Source organism: Xiphophorus couchianus, chromosome 2 (assembly GCF_001444195.1).
Source record: "Xiphophorus couchianus chromosome 2, X_couchianus-1.0, whole genome shotgun sequence".
Classification (NCBI taxonomy): domain Eukaryota; kingdom Metazoa; phylum Chordata; class Actinopteri; order Cyprinodontiformes; family Poeciliidae; genus Xiphophorus; species Xiphophorus couchianus.
In genome coordinates this window covers 21,669,055-21,687,651 of record NC_040229.1, presented here as the reverse complement: position 1 = coordinate 21,687,651, position 18,597 = coordinate 21,669,055, and the positions used below count along the sequence as shown (strand labels likewise).

At 40.8% G+C, this 18,597-nt stretch overlaps 1 protein-coding gene across 1 annotated transcript; it reads left to right on the top strand.

Moving 5' to 3' along the window:
• Window positions 1-4,661: 4,661 nt before the first annotated feature.
• On the top strand, window positions 4,662-17,845 carry uri1 (URI1 prefoldin like chaperone). The gene is made up of 11 exons (XM_028039613.1): window positions 4,662-5,044; window positions 8,140-8,174; window positions 11,898-11,976; window positions 12,162-12,297; window positions 13,255-13,346; window positions 13,432-13,495; window positions 13,636-13,831; window positions 15,460-15,694; window positions 15,790-15,941; window positions 16,699-16,939; window positions 17,153-17,845. Exons 1-11 carry the CDS (start codon window positions 4,973-4,975, stop codon window positions 17,339-17,341), a joined length of 1,491 nt encoding a protein of 496 aa, XP_027895414.1. The 5' UTR covers window positions 4,662-4,972; the 3' UTR covers window positions 17,342-17,845.
• Window positions 17,846-18,597: the final 752 nt, after the last annotated feature.

The following is an 18,597-nucleotide window of genomic DNA, read 5'->3' as shown; positions in this document are numbered from 1 at the left end:
AGACATCCCAAACTGCAGGGTTTTAATTGTAAAAGATCCTCCCGGCAAAGTGGCTCCCACACCAGGTGTTTTAGGCATGAATGTAATCCAAAAATGCTATCATGAGCTTTTTGTACAGCATGGTGCAGGGTTGTTCAGTCAGGACAATGTCCCACAGGCTCCTCATGAAATCTGGCCTGCATTGCAAAAGTGCCATCAGGCAAGCTTGCAGGGCCCATTAGACTATGTGGGGAAGGTAAAGGTGCGGGGACGTGCAGCATGCAGGGTCCCAGGTGGGGTTATGAAGCTTGTGGCTGCTACATGCTCTGATCAGCTGTCACAGGCTGTACTATTCGAGCCCCCTGAGGCAGGTCTGCCAGGAGGGTTGCTTGCTTCCCCTGCCCTAATCCGTGTGGTGCGAGGCACGGCCTACATACCAATTGTTAATGTAGGCTCTACAGATATCTTGCTTTACCCACGTACTGTTATAGGTACTCTGCATCATGTTAATGTTATCAGTCTGCCTCCTGGTGTTAAAGAAGAGCCCTCATATACAGCTAAGGTGTCCTCTCAGATTGTACTCCCAACTGTGCAGGACCAAATTGAGGCCATTGACCTCTCCCAACTGCCCTGCACACACCAGGGGCAGGTGAGGACCCTTCTTAGAGATTATTCATCAGTTTTTGCAGAAAATGACAGTGATTTGGGGTGTACAAACATAATTAGTCATGACATACCCCTTATTGATGAGACCCCTGTAAACCAGCGATACCGGCGTATACCACCGTCAGACTATGAAGCAGTAAAGGATCACATCAATCAGTTACTTAGTACTAATGTGATCAGAGAGAGCTGCAGCCCCTATGCATCTCCCATTGTGCTAGTCAAAAAGAAGGATGGGAGCCTGAGGATGTGTGTGGACTATCGGCAGCTTAATAGCAAAACCCGCAAAGATGCCTTTCCATTACCACGCATTGAAGAGTCTTTGGATGCACTTACAGGTGCTTGCTGGTTCTCTACCTTGGACTTGGCAAGTGGTTACAACCAGGTACCTGTTGCAGAAGCAGATCGTCATAAAACGGCGTTCTGTACTCCATTTGGTCTATTTGAGTGGAATAGAATGCCATTTGGCCTTTGTAATGCGCCCAGTACATTTCAGAGGCTTATGCAACGCATTTTCTCTGATAAGCAGAATCAATCATTGCTGCTGTATCTTGACGACATAGTTGTGTTTTCCTCCACTGTGGAACAGCATTTGGAGCGCCTGGGGATGGTGCTTGGACGCCTGAAGAAAGAGGGACTCAAGGCGAAGCTGACAAAGTGCTCCTTTCTTCAACGAGAAGTTAAATACTTAGGCCATGTCATTTCTAGCAAAGGTGTTGCAACTGATCCATCTAAGATTGAGGCAGTGGTTAACTGGCAGCGCCCCACCACATCCACAGAGCTGAGGTCCTTCCTTGGGTTCGCCAGTTACTATCGACGGTTTGTTGCAGGCTTTGCCAAGCTGGCTGCGCCCCTTCACCAACTAGTGGGACATTTAAGCAGTTCAAAAACAAAGAAGCGGCTAAGACAGGATATCGCTGAGGGCTGGACTGCAGAACACCAACAGAGCTTTGAGGAATTGAAAAGGAGGCTAACTACTTCACCTGTGCTAGCCTACGCTGACTTTTCTCTGCCTTTTATCCTAGAGGTTGATGCGAGCCATGGTGGTCTGGGGGCTGTCCTCTCCCAACAACAGGACGGGGTGGTGCGTCCTATTGCCTATGCCAGCCGAGGATTAAGGCCAACTGAACGTAATATGGATAACTACAGCTCCATGAAACTTGAATTTTTAGCCCTTAAATGGGCCATGACTGAAAAATTCAGAGAGTACTTGTTGGGCCATAAATGTCTTGTATTCACTGATAACAATCCCCTCAGTTATCTTGGTACTGCCAAGCTGGGTGCCACTGAACACCGATGGGCTGCACAACTTCCCTCCTTTGACTTCAAGATCCAGTATCGCTCAGGGCGTACCAACAGGAACGCAGATGCTCTTTCCAGAAAACATCCGTCTACTAGAGAACAGGTTGGTGCTCTTGTTCCAGGGAGTAGTCTGCCTGAATCTCTGCAGCTGATGATGGAGAGACGGGAAGTTACGCAAGCTGCTATCACAGTCCTCCCTGAACGCACCACAAAGGATATGCAACTATTACAACATGCTGACCCAGTTTTGCAGGAACTTTGGACCTTTTGGGCTCGCAAGAAACAACCCGACCGCACAGAGCGAAAGAATTTACCTGCACCTCTGTTGGCATTCCTGAGGCAGTGGGATCGCCTGGTGGAGAAGGATGGTGTCCTCCACTGCAAGACCTTCCGTCCCGATGGTGCTGAGGAGATGCTACAGCTGTTGCTGACCACAGCCTTGAAGGAGGAGGTCCTGACTCAGGCTCACCAGGACCATGGCCATCAAGGTGTGGACAGGACTCTCTCACTGCTGAGAACAAGATGTTACTGGCCAAAAATGTCCTCTGATGTCATTGATTGGTGCAGGTCATGTGAGCGATGCCAAGTGGCAAAAGATACTCGACCTCTTGCACGGACCTATATGGGCCATTTGTTAGCGTCACGACCCAATGAGATCCTTGCCATGGACTTCACAATCCTGGAGCCTTCTCAAGATGGGCGGGAGAATGTGCTCGTCTTAACTGACGTTTTTAGCAAGTACACCCTGGCCATACCAACCAGAGATCAACGTGCCTCTACTGTGGCTCATGTCCTGGTGACAGAGTGGTTTTCAAAGTTTGGTGTACCAGCCCGTGTTCACTCAGACCAGGGGCGTAATTTTGAAAGTTCCCTCATCCAGCAGCTCTGTCAATTTTATGGCATCAAGAAGTCCAGGACCACACCATACCACCCTGCTGGAAATGGACAATGTGAAAGGTTTAATCGTACGCTTCATAACCTGTTGCGTACTCTCCCCACCACCAGTAAAAGAGCCTGGACCTCTTATTTGCCACAAGTTATCTTTTGTTATAACACCACATCAGAGCACTGGAGAAAGTCCCTTCTTCCTGATGTTTGGCCAACAACCTAGGCTTCCTTTAGACTTTCTGCTTGGCCATGTATCAGAACCAAGTGCTGGTGGTGTTGACAAGTGGGTTGCAGAGCACCAGACGCGCTTGCAACTGGCTTTTGAGGAAGCCAGGGAGAAGCTGAAGATTGCTGCAGATAGGAGAAAGAGAAATAATGACCAGCATGTTCAAGATTCTCCTCTGCACGAAGGCCAACTTGTCCTACTTCGAGACACCAGTCAACAAGGAAGACACAAGATTCAAGATCTGTGGCGCTCCAAGGTGTATAAGGTCCTAAAAGTACTGGGTGATACTGCAGCAGTTTACACTGTGGCTCCTGCAGATGAGCTGAACAAAACTAAAAGGGTCCACCGGTCTCTACTGAAGCCAGTTGTTTGCAGTGACATCCCAGCATCCCCTATTGGGGAGCCACTGTTAACTGATTCATCCTCTGAGGATGAAACTGATCCTGATTTGTTTTTGAGGGTAAATGTCCACCAGTCAGTTAAAAAGGCATTCACTGTTTTAACTATTCAATTTCAGGTTATTGTTAATTTAAACAACCTATTAAAGTTTAATAATTTTTTTGCAGAACTGTCTGAATCTTGTCTCATTCCCAGTAGAACGTACCTGTGTCCTTATTATTATTATTCTATTTTCCTGGAGTTATTCCAGGTGGCGTTGTCGGTTTCCCTTATCTTAAACTTTAACATCTTACATTTGGGTTTCATAATAAAGAAAATCCACCCCAGGTTGCCACATTAAGCAAGAAATCATGTGTGCTGGAGAAAGCAAAACAGGACAGTAGGGTGTAGGTTTCATAGGAGTACCAGGAGTACACTCACCCCGTAAGTGGTGAAGCTCACTGTCTGACCACTGGTGTCCAACTTTAGTGCTTAAGAGACACATCCCTTTTCCAACACACTGATATCACAGAGGATTCAAATGGCTGAATTACATCCTCATGATGTCACCTACCAAAGCAGAGTCCTGCTAATAAACTCTGCAGTTGATTCAGGCATCCATTTTTTTTTTAAAGTATGCAGGTATCCACCCTTGTGGACTGACATTGGACACTGCTGCTGCGGAAAACATTCCCCAAATGACACATCACAAAAGCTGTTGTCTTTCAGAGAACACTGAGATGATATTCAATGAAAGTTCCCAGAAAGTCACACAGTGCGTAACATAGCAAATCTATTGAAAAGGTTCTCAGTAAGTTCAGAGGATTAAATAGCAAGAGCAACACCTAGGGAAACCTCCCTGGGTGTTATAAAGGTTACTTAATGAGCACTGTAGTTGACCTTCAGGGAAACTTTAAAGAACATTAATTTATAGTTCCTAGAAAGTCGTACTGTCAATGTTGGGGCTAACCTTTGGAGAATATTTAGAGAATGTTCCCTGAAAGTGGGTCAGAAAATCTGCAACCTGTGGGGAACATTCAGAAATTGCTGCCTGAAGGGTCATACATTGCAAAACATTTAGAAAAAGTTTCCTAAATATTCTGGTAATAGTGTTTGCTGGCTGCTTTTTATGTAAATTATATCATCATGTAAAGATGGCCATTTTTTCAGCTCCGCTCCTTGATATGAAAGCTTTTCTTTTGAAACGTCTAACCGGATGTCCCTGATGTACTTCCGCCATCTTGATGTTGAAGTTCATGGCGCAGCGAGAGTGACGAGTGTTTTTTTTTTTTTGCTAATCTTTTGGACCTTGAAACGGTGGATATATTTCGGGGAGTCATGCAGAAATCTTGAAATGAGAGTGTGAAATGATATCACCTCCGGAAGTGTGGATATTCATCACTGCCTCATTGATGACAGCGCGCAGGACGCATCTGAGGAAAAGCTGCTGGATTCATAAACACTTCTTTAGGACTCACAGAAACCCCTGAGCATTGTTTTGTGGGTCACATTTACCCTTCTGCATTTGGGCTGACAATGGCTGAAAAAGGTGACACGAATATGGAGCATCTCGGCGGAGTGGTCAGGCTCAGAGAGGAACACCAAAAGGTAATTTGAATCGTTCACTCGAAGCCTTTTGCTTTTGGCGTTAGCAGAGCCACTGTCGGTTCCTGACCATGCGGTTGGATCAGTCAGTGGTTTGTTTCGGATCCACGCGTGGATTTGTTCAAATGTGCTCTGCAAAAAAAAAGAACTCCATGATTTGATTCCTCTTTCTTTCGCATCGGATTTCGAGAAGCTTCCTCCAGTTACGCGCACGTCTAAGTTTCATTTAAATGTTGAAGGGAGGCGTGTTCGGTTAGTTTCGGGTCTTTTATTAACACATACTTTGCTCCTGTAGTTTACACCTTAACGCATGCAGTTCTTACTGAGCTTTGTAGACTTGCCAAAATTAATATTTTGATCCATTTTCAATCAAAAAACAAATTAAAGGTGAAAGTTGGGGGTAACGTCTCCGCCCCCCACATGACGCTGAAGTTGGCTTTCGATTTAGCTCCTCACTAAGGGGCAATTTCACCACATTTTACGTCTCTTGTTACACTTGATTTGCTGGAGTTTAAATTATAAACTTCACAAACTTGTACTGGTTTATTTTCATGCATGTATATTCTACAAAATTCAGACCGCAATGGCTGAACGCTTTATTCACGTTTGTTCAAACAGAATAAATTGTTTGTTTAAAACTGTTTAAAGACTTAACAAAAAACATAAACAAATCAAACTTGGAACAATTTTTTTCTTTCTTTTTTTGTATACGGACATAATCTGTAAAATTAAAGTTTTTGTTTATTTCAGCGCCATTGCTCTGCACTTCTAGATATCCCTGGTCCAACACATGTGAATAAAATGACAGAATTACAGTATGCTGTAAAGTTTTCCAGAATCCTTCTAATGATTTGATTATTTGACTCAAGTGTGTCAAAGCAGAGGCACAGCTAAATGTTGCAGGACACCGGTCCTCTTTGAGGACGCCTGGTTAATTCAGTTTGTGAAAACGGGCACAGGATTTCTTTTTTTTCCGTATGCAAGACTACCATTAAACAAGGTCTGTCAACTACACCACCTGCGTAAGCCAAAACCAGAGCACAACAGGCAAAGTCTGTAAAACCTTTGCTGAAATTAGTGAAAACAGAATAAGATACTTTTTATCCTCCTTAAGCACACTTTAGGTTCACATCTTTAAAACTACTTTACATACCTGAGCATAATTGTTCTTCTGTAATGACAGAGTGTAGAAAATACAGTTTGAAATCATAAGATGATAAATAAGATAAGAAATGCATAAGTTAAACCCCTTTCTATGTGGTTTTGGCTATGCTTGTTCCTGACCAAAACAATCAGTGAGATTCGTTTTTTCAATTTTTTCTAAATTAAAAAAAGTTTTACTTTTTACAGTGTCTGTCACTGACGTAGTGTAATTATGTCAAGGTTTGACGTGTCTATGTGAAACACTTTGGTCAATCACAGTTGAACAAAGTGGTCCACGTAGGAAAAGCGTTAAGGTAGTCTCATTAAATAAAAAATAAAAAAAACAACAACTTAACATCCCCTTACTGTCTTTACAAATTGAATAAAGATTGCACAATTTACAGTATGTGTCTAGTAGAAAATGTAGTAACCTTTTTTTAAAATTGCAGGTTTCTGTAATGTTTCAACGGTAATGTGGATTTGTTAAATGTTTGAAGTAATCCTTTAATTAATAATCAAATAGAAAACCTTGACTCGGGTACCAACTTCAGCCTCACACACATGATATTTAGAAGGCCACAGACAGTCATGGGTTATACTTGAGGGAAAATAAAAGCAAAGTCCTAACCAGTACTGTCTGCAGAAACTTTGCCTTCAACATGTCACAGAAAAAAGATCTGAAGATGTTCTGAACATTTAGATGATGTTTTACACGACTGAGTGTTTCCACTTGTCCTATTTGTTTGGTATATCTTCTGCTTCCTTGTACATAAAAGGTCAATTACTGTGTTTAGCTTTTTGGTGTAAGCAGCATTTTGGAAACACAGTTAAGTAAAACTAAAACCTTCTCTAGCTGTCGCTTAAAATATGTGCAAACACTGCATCAATTTCAGGATAATTTGACAACAAGGCAACATATAGATGCGGCTTAGAAGTTTTTTTTTTTTTTTGTCGATAACCAATAATGTTGAAGAACCAGCTCTGATGTAACCCTAAAACACAAAGACCAGTGGCTCATTTGGAAGTCTTGCAATCTAAAAGTTGTCAGTTCAATTTCAGGCTCCTCCATAACTATGTATTGGTCTATGAATCTAGTGCTTTGAGCTGTTGCTATTACTAGAAATGTGGTTTTAGAAGTGTTTATTAAATATTATATTGCCACAGTGATTACTATGTTTTATAAAAGTCAAATATCACAATATTTTCAGAAAATAATTTACTTTGTTCCTACCCAGCAATTTATTGTACTTTGCATGTGTAAAATATACTTGTTTGACTGGGGCACCAATATTGGTTCTGGCATATATATTCAAAATCTGACTCTGGCTTTTACTGAAATACCCCAGGGAGACACGATGAGTCCTATCAGACAATCAAGTCTTCAATGCCGTCATCTGGAGTAGAACGGGGCCATTATTTCAGTCAACCAGAGGTGGTGTTGGTAAGCTAAAGTAGTTTGAGTTTGGGCTGCTTACATTGCCATTACACTGGTAAATCAGGTTTATAACCATGTTAACTATTTAAGGCAAAGCAAGCAGAATATGCCAATATTTTAACATTTGACATGAAGCACAGAAATCAGGATGGATGGATTCAAACAACTGAACTTATTTGTTTGTCCCAGAAAATGAGGCCACAATCTGAACATGTAAAATCATAATCTGAGAAGCTGCTTTTCTGTTGGTGTTTACTCCTAGCTCTTGTGATGCTCTTGTAATGTACAGGTATTTTGTTTCTATGGTTTTTTTTTACACTTTATTTTTTGAAATCCTGCAATAGAAAGTAATACTTTTTTTTTTTTTTTTACCTGACTGTGTGTTTGTTTGCAGGTGTTAGTGAAAAAGAAATACCCCATCCTGTCTTTTTAACATTTTTGCATTGCTAAAAATTGTGAACACACCCCTTATGATAATAAAGGAAATTGAAACAAACTATCATTATTTATCCTAAAACAGGTGATGGAAGACTGTGAAAGTCGGATTCAGCACTGGTAAGCATAGATTTTATAATTATCGTGTAAAAATGTTTTTTTTCTCCCGCTTAACCAACGTGCTGATCTTTGCCATCATTTAAGATAATAAAGTACCTAACCTATGTAGGTTTCCAAATCCTCATGTTGCTGCACCTCACTGACCTGACCTCAGAGGGGCAGTAATGTTAAGTTTTAGTTCTACAGGAGCTCTTGTCTAGCTTTACTTTGCCAGCAGTGACCTTTTGGCCAGTGCTATGTTTGTCCAATTTTCCATTAAATAAAGGAATTATTTTGTTTTAAAAGTGATGAAGTCAGAGTTTTGAGATGTAAATTCACTGGCCACCTGAAGCGTAATGCATTCAGGTATTTTGGTGACTTTGCCAAACAAATTGTAAGTATTTCAGCAGGGTTCCCCCCACTGTATTATAAGCCTGGCGGCCCACCATGCTTTGTAAGCACCCCCCCCCCCGCCCCCCACCCGCCAGGCTAAGCGTTGCTTCTTCTTATGTTTAGAGAAATGGATAATTTTGGATAATTCTTTAAGCCGGATTGCAACTGTCTCTGTTCTGAGCGTTCCACTGGCAGAGCAGATTTATTTCTAAAAGTTTTATAGTTTATGCATTCAAAGAGCGGACCAATCACACAGCTGGCGCCTCTGCGCGTTGCCTCGCGCGCAGCCGCTGCTTTATTAAGTTTACCTCAGCGCGGATCCCGCGCGCGCCTCCTTTCGCTCAAACTGGACACAGGCTGACCTGTATGGATATTTACATCAACACAGTGTGGGTAGTTATTTTTCTTTGGAGAACTCTATATCAAGGTCAGAGTTTAAAACGAACCGCGTTAGCTCTGGTTGTGCAGCTCAATGTGAACCGCAGCAATAACTTTTGGTCGCGCGTCTGTTTGCAGCCATTTGCGCGTTGATCGAGTGGTGAGAATGATTTATATTTTTGGACAGAATTTTGTGCGGCGTTTACATTTCAACACGCTGCCCAGCGTGTTTCTCTGTCTCCCCTGTAAAGTTTATGTCTATGGTCCCGGTTGGCCGGAGCGTTAGTGCTTAACGAACCAGCGCTAACCTCGTCATGCAGCTTCAGCCCGGTGAGAAGCTTTCGCGCTCGCCTCGTAGTCACGAATCACGCAGTTTTTATATTATTTTATTATTTCAGTATTATTTTTCCGGTTAAACGGTGCACCAAACCATATCAAATGCTTTGTCTACTTAGTCAGCCAGAGTTAATGCGCGCGGCATTAAATCTCCCGTTTGTTGGGCATCTCTGCGCGCAGTGCAGCAAATTTGACTCATCGTACAGGGCCGATCCAAGACTGCATGAGGCCTTGGGCAGAATTTGACTTAGGGGCCCCTCTTGCTGCTAAAAACATTAGCACCTCTAACAGCTTCTGTGTTAGATTTAGTGAAACCCGGGAGAGGGGGAGTAGTTTAATTGGCCAACATAAAAAGCAATAAATTATAATTACAGTTTACTAATTTGTATTTGTGAACAGAGCTCAAACTCAAAGATTAAACTCACAGAATCAGATTGTTGCTGTGGTAACAAAACAATCTAACTATGAATATTGTTCTTTGAACTTTTACAAAATATACTTGCCAGCTCCTTAAAATCTTAAATTTACCTTTCCTGTCTATATAACATCTTTTTTTTCTCCCCCCCTCCAGGGGGTCTTTTTGTGGGCTCTACTGTCCCTTATATGAAAGTAAGCTGACAGGAAAGGGGGAAGTAAAGGGAGAAAGACATGCGGCAAATGGTGCCTGGTCCAGGAATCGAACACGTGATGGCTGCGTCGAGGACTCAAAGCCTCCAAATGTGTTATCCCCTACGCCACCACAGCACACCCAACATAACATCTTTAAATACAAAAACACGGTGGACCGCCGGTAGACCGCCTCGGCGCCCTGACCACCGGGCTTAGCAAGTTTTCTGGGGGAAACCCTGTTCAGTATAAATATCTGGCATAGTTTCCCATATAGGTTCTGTATTACTCTCTGGAAAGTGTGTGAGGAATCTTATTATGTAGAAAGGAGCCCCCATGATCATGATAGAGAGAGCAAAAAGCTTCAAATCTGTGCAGTTATACAAGGATTTGAAGAAGTGCAATAGATTTTTATTCATTTTTCCCTCCTGTCATATCTGTTTATTGCATCTAGTTGTGCCCCTGCACTGTATAAACACACAGGCCTGATGGAGCTGTGAATTTGATTAAAGGATTTGAGATGCATCCTGTGTGCAAACAGTGGAGAACAGTGAAGCTCTCTACTGGCAGATTAAACTGAATCACCACTGTGGGTACACTTTGAAATTGTACAAGCTTTAGAAAGGTTCAGGTCTGGGACAGTAAGTACATTTCCATTGACTCAAGCATACTTCCTTCAGTACACTTGGTAGTGAGGATAACAAATTGAGAGTGATTTTTTTTTTTTGCGCAGCAAGACACACTTTTATGTGCCAAGTCGGCTCGTATGGATGCTAAAATAGACAGCCGGGAGTTCAACTTATTTTTCTTAAGTTTTCCTTTGATAAACCTGCTTGTTTAAGTGCAAAACTATGACAGATTTACTTAATGCTGATTAAAACTACTGAATGGCCTTTCACCTCTCCTGTTAAATACCTACATGCATCTTTCTACATTAGTGCTGTACTTTGATTTAATAATGTGGTTTAAATTAAGTTTAAAGTATATTAGGCCCCCAAAATTAGCTATTTTACTAAATCAGCAACAAACATTCTCTTTATCTGCTCAGCTGGAAACTAAAACGCAATATTTTATTGAAACAAGTACAAAGTACATCCTAAATGTATCTGTTTTCTTTTTTGTTTGTTTGTTTAGCCTAGAAAATTTTTTGTTTGTTCTCACCAATAAGAGAATCACCCCTTCTCTGAAAATGCTTTCCTTGATTAACTCAATTTAATAAAAGCTGCATCCCAATCAGCTTTTGAGTAAAGGTCACTGGAGATTAGTGGCTCTATTTACTACGAAAGTTAAATGAAAGCAAAAAATATGGTTAATGGATTAACTCTTGACATTTTAAGATTTTAAATTGTCTTAATTTTGCTAAGGCCTTGCATAAATTTCCATCTGCATCAAAGGCCCAGTGCTGTTTGTCAAATTTGCACTATTTTTTAATTCATTGTTGCAGGCTGCACAAAATCATTCTAACCCCATGTTACCATCCTTATTCATACATCAATGCAACTTTCCCTTACTTCATTATTTTTTATCATTGATCTCTATATGTTTGTTATTAATGTTAATGAATAAAGTTCATGAGTTTGTTTTCCTTTTCTACAAGAGAAAGCATCTTAGGTTAGCTTTTTGGCATAGACCTTGATGTGGAGACTTAAGTTTGAGGTCTCTCTTTCTAAGTACAAATAATTCAAAAGTACGGTAACTAAAGATTTGCTGCAATGAAATCTTTGCATCAGGAAGTTCATAGTCTTACAATTTGGTGCAAACTCTTAAAGAGCAAAGGTTCCTAAAGTAATGCGAGGCTCATTTTTTACTTTTAAGCAACCTCAGTCAGTTTTTAAGGTTCAACAAGCTGGTTCCTTCAACCTAGCTAGAAGTTGTTCGAAAGCATCTTTCAAAAAGTAGGAAATGATGACATCTAGTGGTGACACGTAAGCTATTGTTTTTTGGGGAAAATAAATGAGCAAATAAGTGTGTGTATGATGGATGCTTCTTATATAAATATTTTATTGATTGGTTGGTTGAACGCATCTACAGGAAAAAGATATTGGCTGACTATGAAGCCCTTGATGATCGCCTTCGGACTCTTCCCGATCAGCTGTGTTATGACATCATGGTGAGTGCAGACTTTGTCTAAATGACACTTTCATACAAACTGACTCATTACCGAACTGCCATTACTGAAACTTGTGCTGCTTTTTTTTTGGTCTACTTTCTCACCGAGTCTCTTCCACCTGTTTTAATGTGGCCTACTTCTCCTTTTGTTCTGCTGTTTCTCACCATCCTCTGCACCTTGAGCAGGTGCCATTTGGCCCTCTGGCCTTCATGCCCGGGAAACTCGTTCACACCAACGAGGTCACAGTGCTGCTGGGCGACAACTGGTTTGCCAAGTGCTCCACCAAGCAAGCTCAGAAAATTGTCGAGCACAGAATGAAACGTGAGTGTCGTTTCCTGTCATCTGGGGATCTTTTTTTTTATGTTCTCTTTTTCTAATCTAGTCGTTCAACGCCACCGTTCATCCAGCAGAGGGCGATGGAATATCACATGTGAAGAAGTTGTCTGTTTTTAATTTCTTACAGCTTTGAATTCGTACTGGAGTTTGGAGCATAACGATGTCTCTTAGCGGTGTAATGTGTTGCTGATTTGTAAATGACATTTGCAGGAGCAGATTTGTTGTTAAGCGTTTGCAAGCTGCAAGGCATGTTGCAAACACTGTGTGCTTTTTTTTTTTTTTTTTGCATTTTTAATAGCTTATTGATTTTAAACGTTGCACTATTTGGCTAAATCCAACCCTGTCTGAGCATTTGTTTTTTTCATATAACAAAGATCACTGCTTTGTTTCTCTGTGCTCATTCTAAGTCTGAAAAATCTCATATCAAGTCAAATGGACCCAAGCAACGATCTCTGATGTGAACATTATTAGAATGTTTAGTGAAGCAGAAATGTGCTGCCACAGACCCCCTCCCCGCCCTGCTATTACAGAGCTAAGTGCTGTAATACAAACAGAGCTAGCTGAAATGTGTCAGACAGCGGCCGAGTTGTCAGGCCTTCTGTATTTGACCTTTCCTCACTTCCAGTTGATGCGCTGACTGGAGGGGCTCCCGATCGCCATGGAAACAAGGGCCCTCTGCTGCTATTAGTGAAAGGGCTTAATTGTTGTGAAGATTTAATGATCCGGAGTAGTATTCAGGGCAGAAGATATTATGAACTGTTTGTGTCATCATTTTTCTTCCCCCTCTTCCCCGACTTGTTTAGGATTTTAACTCTTCAGTCGCTGCTTGTCATTCAGCCCATCGTTTTATCTGCATGCCACAGTTTTCTTGCCGCCAGTTTTGGCATATTTTCTTCCGTGGTTCCGCTCACGTTCACCGTGGCGCATCTGTTTTCTCTGCAGACGTGGGGAATCAGTTGGACGATGTGACCAAGACCATGAAAAACTTTGAAGCAAGAGTGGGCTTTGCGAAAGATCTGGAAAGCATGTCAGCTGTATGTTGCATTTCTGCACATATCAGACATTGTGTAAGACATAATCGAGGACAAAAGCATTGACTTTGGCATTATTGTGATTTAGAATACAGGGAACTATGTCGACATCAGAGAGGAGGTCGGAAACAATGACTCGCCCGTCACAAAAGGTACCTTTATCTGACCTCATTTCACTTAATCATGGCTTATGAGAAGGCAAAGAAAACCATTAGTTTGCCGCTGAATTCCTTACCACAGTTAGTGTTTTTTTTTCCTAGAGCTAACGAGTGAACTGATTATTGCTTCACAGGAAAGCAAAGAATAGCTCACAAGCCAAATTCTAAGCCTAAGATGGATGTGATGTTTGATCTGAAAGAGGAGGATGAGGAGGATGAAGGAGAGAGCAGAGACACAGGTAGCAGGAAAGGCAACATGACTGAGGAGGAGCTGTGGGCTAGATTGGATGAACTCGAGAGACTGGAGGAGCTGCAGGACGAGCAGGACAGGTATATCCTAACCTATCATATACTCTGATTAGTAGAAGTAATATGGTAAAAGTTTATGATTTTATTTTCTACTGTAAATTACCTTTAAGCACTTTTCCATATCGTCAACTTTCAAAACTAATGGGCTAAGTCTTTTTTTTTTTTCCTAAATCATCTTTTGGCAAAAAATGACTTGGGTCATTATTTTATGAAGGTGACGGTATATGAAATTAACAATAGACCTACTTAATTTAGAATATTGTCCAGAGTTTTTGATCAAAAAGTGAAACTTGCTGTGTAGATTCATAAGACATGCAGAGAGATATGTATTTTAGCATCAGTTTTGGTTTTCTATTAATAAAAGCACACATTTCAGTTTTTCAGAGACTGTTGATTCAAGAGAAGACACAAAAAGGACAACACACAGTCATATCCAGTACGAATATGATCAGACTTTCCATTAACTGTATGGTGTACAGCTATTAGCTTGTTTAGCGGCTTTAGCAATGACCTTTCATGGTTTACCATTCTGGAGGAGGATGGTTGTCTACTCAACAACTGCCAGGTCTTCTCAATGATTGTGTAGGGCATACCCTGACAATAACATTCTTCTAGTAGATATCCTTTTTTTATTGGTCTTATGTAATATTGTAATTTTCAGAAAGATTGAGTTTCTAGGTTTTATTAGCTGTGAGCCATTACCATCAAAATTAGACATAAACGCTCTAAATGTATCACTGTGTGTAATGAACCTATGTAGTAATATCAATCGAATGACTGAAATAGCATTTAGGTTATTTTCTCATTCATCCACCTCTATACAAAGCACAGATTTTCATGTTTGTGCAATTTTGAAATTTAACGCTTTAGATCTATTTTAAATTAAAGATGAACAACAACACTCTGATAAACTCGACTCTAGCTACATTTAAGTTTTATTTTTTGAGACTTTAGGAAACAACTTAGTATAAAAATTGATGAGACTGTAGAGTTAGAACAGCAATTGATAGAATCCCTTTTTTTCTCCCAAGTTTCCATTTTCTACTTTTGAATGTTATGTTTTACTAAATATCAACACTTTCTCTTAAAAGGATCTAATTTTAAAAGTTAAATTAAAAAAATAACCTACATTTAATTGGATTAGTAACAACTTTGTAAAGCTCTTAAAATCTTAGTTTTGTAAAATAGAAAAAGAAACACAAATTAGACTCCTATGATTATCAAGCAAAATGGCTATTTTAATGTTTATAGTGTTCTAAGACCCCGATGTCCTTCCTATCATTTGTTTCTGAAGAACATCCTTGGTAAACGTGCAGCTTTATCTGCTTTCAATCTCTTCAAGGTGGGAGTTTGGTTAAGTGGCAGACTGATGTTATCTTGTGTCCTCTCTGTTTTAATATGACTGATCATTTTTTTCAGCCAAACATATCTGATGAAACTTGCATGAAGTGTTGTTCTTGAGCTTCTCAAACTAAAGTCTTTGTGTTGAAGACTGTAATTATTAGATGTATTAGATCTCTCTGCATGTTGTAATCCTTAAATATCTAAAACCATTATATTTCTCACCACTACTTATTGGTCCCCACTATTCTCCACTTTATTTTACAAATCTTGATCTTGAAAGAGTGATGAGCATTTTTCCCCTCTAGATTGTCTGATAATGCAGACATGAATGGTGAAGACACCTCATCATCTTCATCAGAGGAGGAGAAGGAGGCAGATGCTGCACCTCCGGTAAATGGCCTGAGTTTGAAGCCAAGCTGGAGCTCTGTGCCTCACAGCATACAGCCACTCACAGACAGGAAAGAGGAAGACTACGAGGAGGAGGAGGATGGCAGCTGTTTGCCAACCATTTTCTTCTCTCACACTGTCGAACCCAAGAAGGTCGGCTCATTTAAAAAAAAAAAAAAAATCATGGATGAGATCTTAAAGATATTCTTTGTTTTGGTTGTATTCAACCTGTGTTTCTTTCATTTCAGGTGAGGATAAACACAGGTAAAAACACCACCTTGAAGTACAGTGAAAGAAAAGAGCAAAAGGAGCATTCAAAAAGGAAAAAGAAGAACGGCCACAGTAACGGGCACTCCCATCACGAACTTCATAAAATCACCACACCAACTGATATTTATAGGTAAAAGCAAAGCAAACCTCTTTGCAGACTCTGACGTAAACACAAAGGTATTCATACTCGTGCAACTTTTTAGTTTATGTCAGGTTACAGCCACAAACTTCAACATTGGGGTTTCATGTGATAGAGCAACACAGAGCACATGGACATGCTTTGATCTGAACCAGCACTGAACAGCTCCAGGCCTCAAGAGTTGGTGTCCTTCATGTTTTTGATGTTCTTCTGGTTTAACACCCCTGCATCAAGTGAACAGTTCATTACAAAGCCTCTGTAGTACTTGATGCCATGCTGAGAAATTTATCCAGCTTTCAGCTACATATTGAAAGCATGTTACATTGTTTTATAATCCAACTCTGGTTCAAACTTCTCAACTTTGTCCCTGACCTGACTGCTTCACTGCTTTGCTGTTTGTTCTGTAATGTTTTTTAATGAACCTCTGAGGCCTTCACAGAATTTCTGGACTTAAACTGAAATCAAATTACGCACAAGTGACTTTGAACGGGAATTGGTTGCACTAGATTTTATTTGGGCGAGACAGATTAAAGAGGGTTGAACACAGATGCAAAACTTCCAGTTTTTATGCCCAAAACTGGGTTTTTTTGTCACATAAAATCACATTAAAATACAGAGAAGTTTGTGGTTGACAAAATGTGAAAAAAAAACAACAACTAATAGTTGTTAATACTTCTGCAAGGCACTGCATGCCCATCCCACATGTGGAAGTGCAGCTGATGAAACATGACTGTTGCTTTTGGGTCAGGTTGTTCGTGGACATGAAGAACGGGGAGCCGATCCCCAGGAAGTCCATCCTGAAGTCGCGAAGCCGGGAGAACAGCGTGTGCAGCGACACCAGTGAGAGCAGCGCCGCCGACTTCGAGGAGCGCAGGATGATCGGACGCAGCTTCAGCCACGATGAGATGACGCACAGCGACACCAGCGATGGCATCACTGAGGAGGACAGCCCAACCGCGATGCCTCTGCAAACTCCCAGCAGATTTGAAGTTAGTTTTGTCCTGGGTCTTTGTCAGCGTTTTACTTGTGCAGAGCTGGTGCATAAACGCGGCCCATTTGAGCTTCAGAACATTTGTTTAGAACGGAAACGGTGACCCGAATGTGTCCAGTTTAATTATCTTACAGTACAAACCCATTTATAAGTATTTTACATGAGTGAACGTGAGAGTTTGCTCTCTTTTAATTGATCTTTTTCTCCTCAGGCTTTTTCAGGTACAGTGGTAGAAAAGGACCCGATGCCTACAGCTGTGCCCCATCTGACCATCGTCCCACCTGCTTTACCAACCATACTGGAGAGGAAGCAGGAGGAGGTTGCACCTGACGTGCCCCCTCCTGAGCAGGCGCCTAAAAGGGTATCTAAGTTCAAAGCTGCCAGGCTGCAGCAAAAATGACTTTCTGGGTCTTTTTCTTCTTCTTTTTAACAAAACTGAACAAAACACAAGCAACTGTCTCCCTTGTTCTGATCATCTTGCATCCACCCGTTTCTACGATCAAAAGGATTCCTGTCATAGCACTATCAATAAATCTGTCTCGTTTCTGCTTTTCCTCAACCTGATACCCAGAACCATTTACATTTTTTCCTTCTTTTCCGACCTTTGCTGTTTGTAGGGAAGGTGACACTAGCTTTTGACACTTTGGATGAGTTACATTGTTTTCTTTTTGTCAATCTGTTGCTACAGTGAAATTTCTACCTTCTTTTGACCTATCAGATGAATGTATGTATTCTTTTGTGACAAGCTTTATGTTGAAAAAAAATGGATGGGAACTAAAACAAAAATAAGTAATTTTACCCACTTTTTTTACATTGTGAAAAACATGCAGTTTCTCAGTAGTTATGAAACCTTACTGATGATTGGGAGTTATTTTCCTGAATAAATATGTTAAATATGATTCTGCAGCTGTTTTGACATGCATTTACTTTTCTTCACCATTCGTGTTATAGTGCACCAAAGCCTTTAAAAGCAATATTACTTTACCAGTTTTCCTCACTTGCAGTAAAGACGATCCAAATACAACATCAAAGTTTTGGAGCAGAAAATGTCTTGGATGTTTGAAATTCTGATATTTAATGTAATTAGAACTGTTGTCTTGCAGCAAGAAGATCCTGGCTTTGAATCCTAGCTTTCTTAACGAAGTTTGCATATTCTCCGGTACATGTGTGTTTCTCTCTGGGTACCCTGGCTTCCCCCCACAGTCCAAAAACACAGTTTTAGGTCATTAGTATTCCCTCAGGTATGAATGGCTGGACCTATGATGAACGGGGATCTGTCCAGGCTCTCATTCAGTGACCGCTGGAGAGAAGCACCTGCGACCCCATGACCATGTACGGATAATCAGTCAATCAATCCAATTTTATTTGTGTAGCACATTTCAGCAGCAAGGCTTTTCAAAGTGCTTTACATCATAACAAACACAAAGTCATGCAACATAGAATCAACAATCAAAACATTACATTAAGTCAAGTGTCATCGTTAAATTCGCAATTGATTACGTTTCAACTTTAAACAGGTGGTTTTTAGTTGAGATTTAAAAGGAAGTCTGTGTTTCAGCTGCTTTACAGTGGGTATAGACATGGATAGTGTAGAATCTAATGCAGATTTATCAGTAGTTACTCTTGATTTCAACCATAAATCTTGGATGGCTACTG